Raw genomic sequence first — 721 nt, 5'->3', positions numbered from 1 at the left:
TTGGATTTAGGATTAACTTGACATTAATTCATGCCTGACATGGTCGCCTTCCCTGCTCCCCGTCTATCTTAACTCTACCTCCCCGTCCACAAACATGAATTCGCTTTTAATAAACAGACGAGGTTACCATTCCCCGACATCAGTTCCCTTTATCTGCTGGTGGCATCTCCCATTAAAAGAGCCGACAACGCACCTATATAAGAAAGAGAGAAAGAGGGGGGAGGGGGGGAGAATGAAAGAGACAGATATGCAGATAGAAATGCAAAGAGGCTATAGTACATGAAAGCCATGCTTCCATCCACGTGTTAGGGCCTCGCTTTTCAATGCTACTCCAGAGAGCATGTTGACCCCTCAGTACAAAAAGGTGACCTTCGAGAGTGCGATTCCTGCTCTTCCTCTGTGTTTTTAACAAGACAATGCCTTGTCCTGCTTACCCATCAAAGCACTGCGTTCCCGCACGCAAGGCATTATATCCAGTCTGTTAAGCATGAAATACTGACCATATTTGTAATCTCTCCTCTCTTCGGCAGATTCGGAGAAAAGGGAGACTGCATAGGACCAGGGCTCCCACACTCATTATCTGGCAAAGGTCATTCTGATCTGCCATGGTCAAGGAACCCGTTTGACCTCACCATCTGGTTACTCGTGCCAACCTTAGTGGCGCCATTTCCTGTTATTATTCATTGCATGCACCTTGATATTCATTTAATGAATTTAAGGA

At 45.8% G+C, this 721-nt stretch overlaps 1 protein-coding gene across 1 annotated transcript in view; it reads right to left on the bottom strand.

The window, feature by feature from the left end:
• The window catches only part of LOC119594299 (ficolin-1-like), a 15,971-nt gene extending 15,629 nt beyond the window's left edge, over window positions 1-342 (bottom strand). Inside the window, exon 1 of the mRNA XM_037943360.1 lies at window positions 280-342. Coding sequence (XP_037799288.1) covers window positions 280-342 — 63 coding nt within the window. The remainder of the gene's footprint in view (window positions 1-279) is intronic.
• Window positions 343-721: the final 379 nt, after the last annotated feature.

Source organism: Penaeus monodon, chromosome 33 (genome assembly GCF_015228065.2).
Source record: "Penaeus monodon isolate SGIC_2016 chromosome 33, NSTDA_Pmon_1, whole genome shotgun sequence".
NCBI lineage: Eukaryota > Metazoa > Arthropoda > Malacostraca > Decapoda > Penaeidae > Penaeus > Penaeus monodon.
This window is presented reverse-complemented; position numbering and strand designations above follow the sequence as displayed.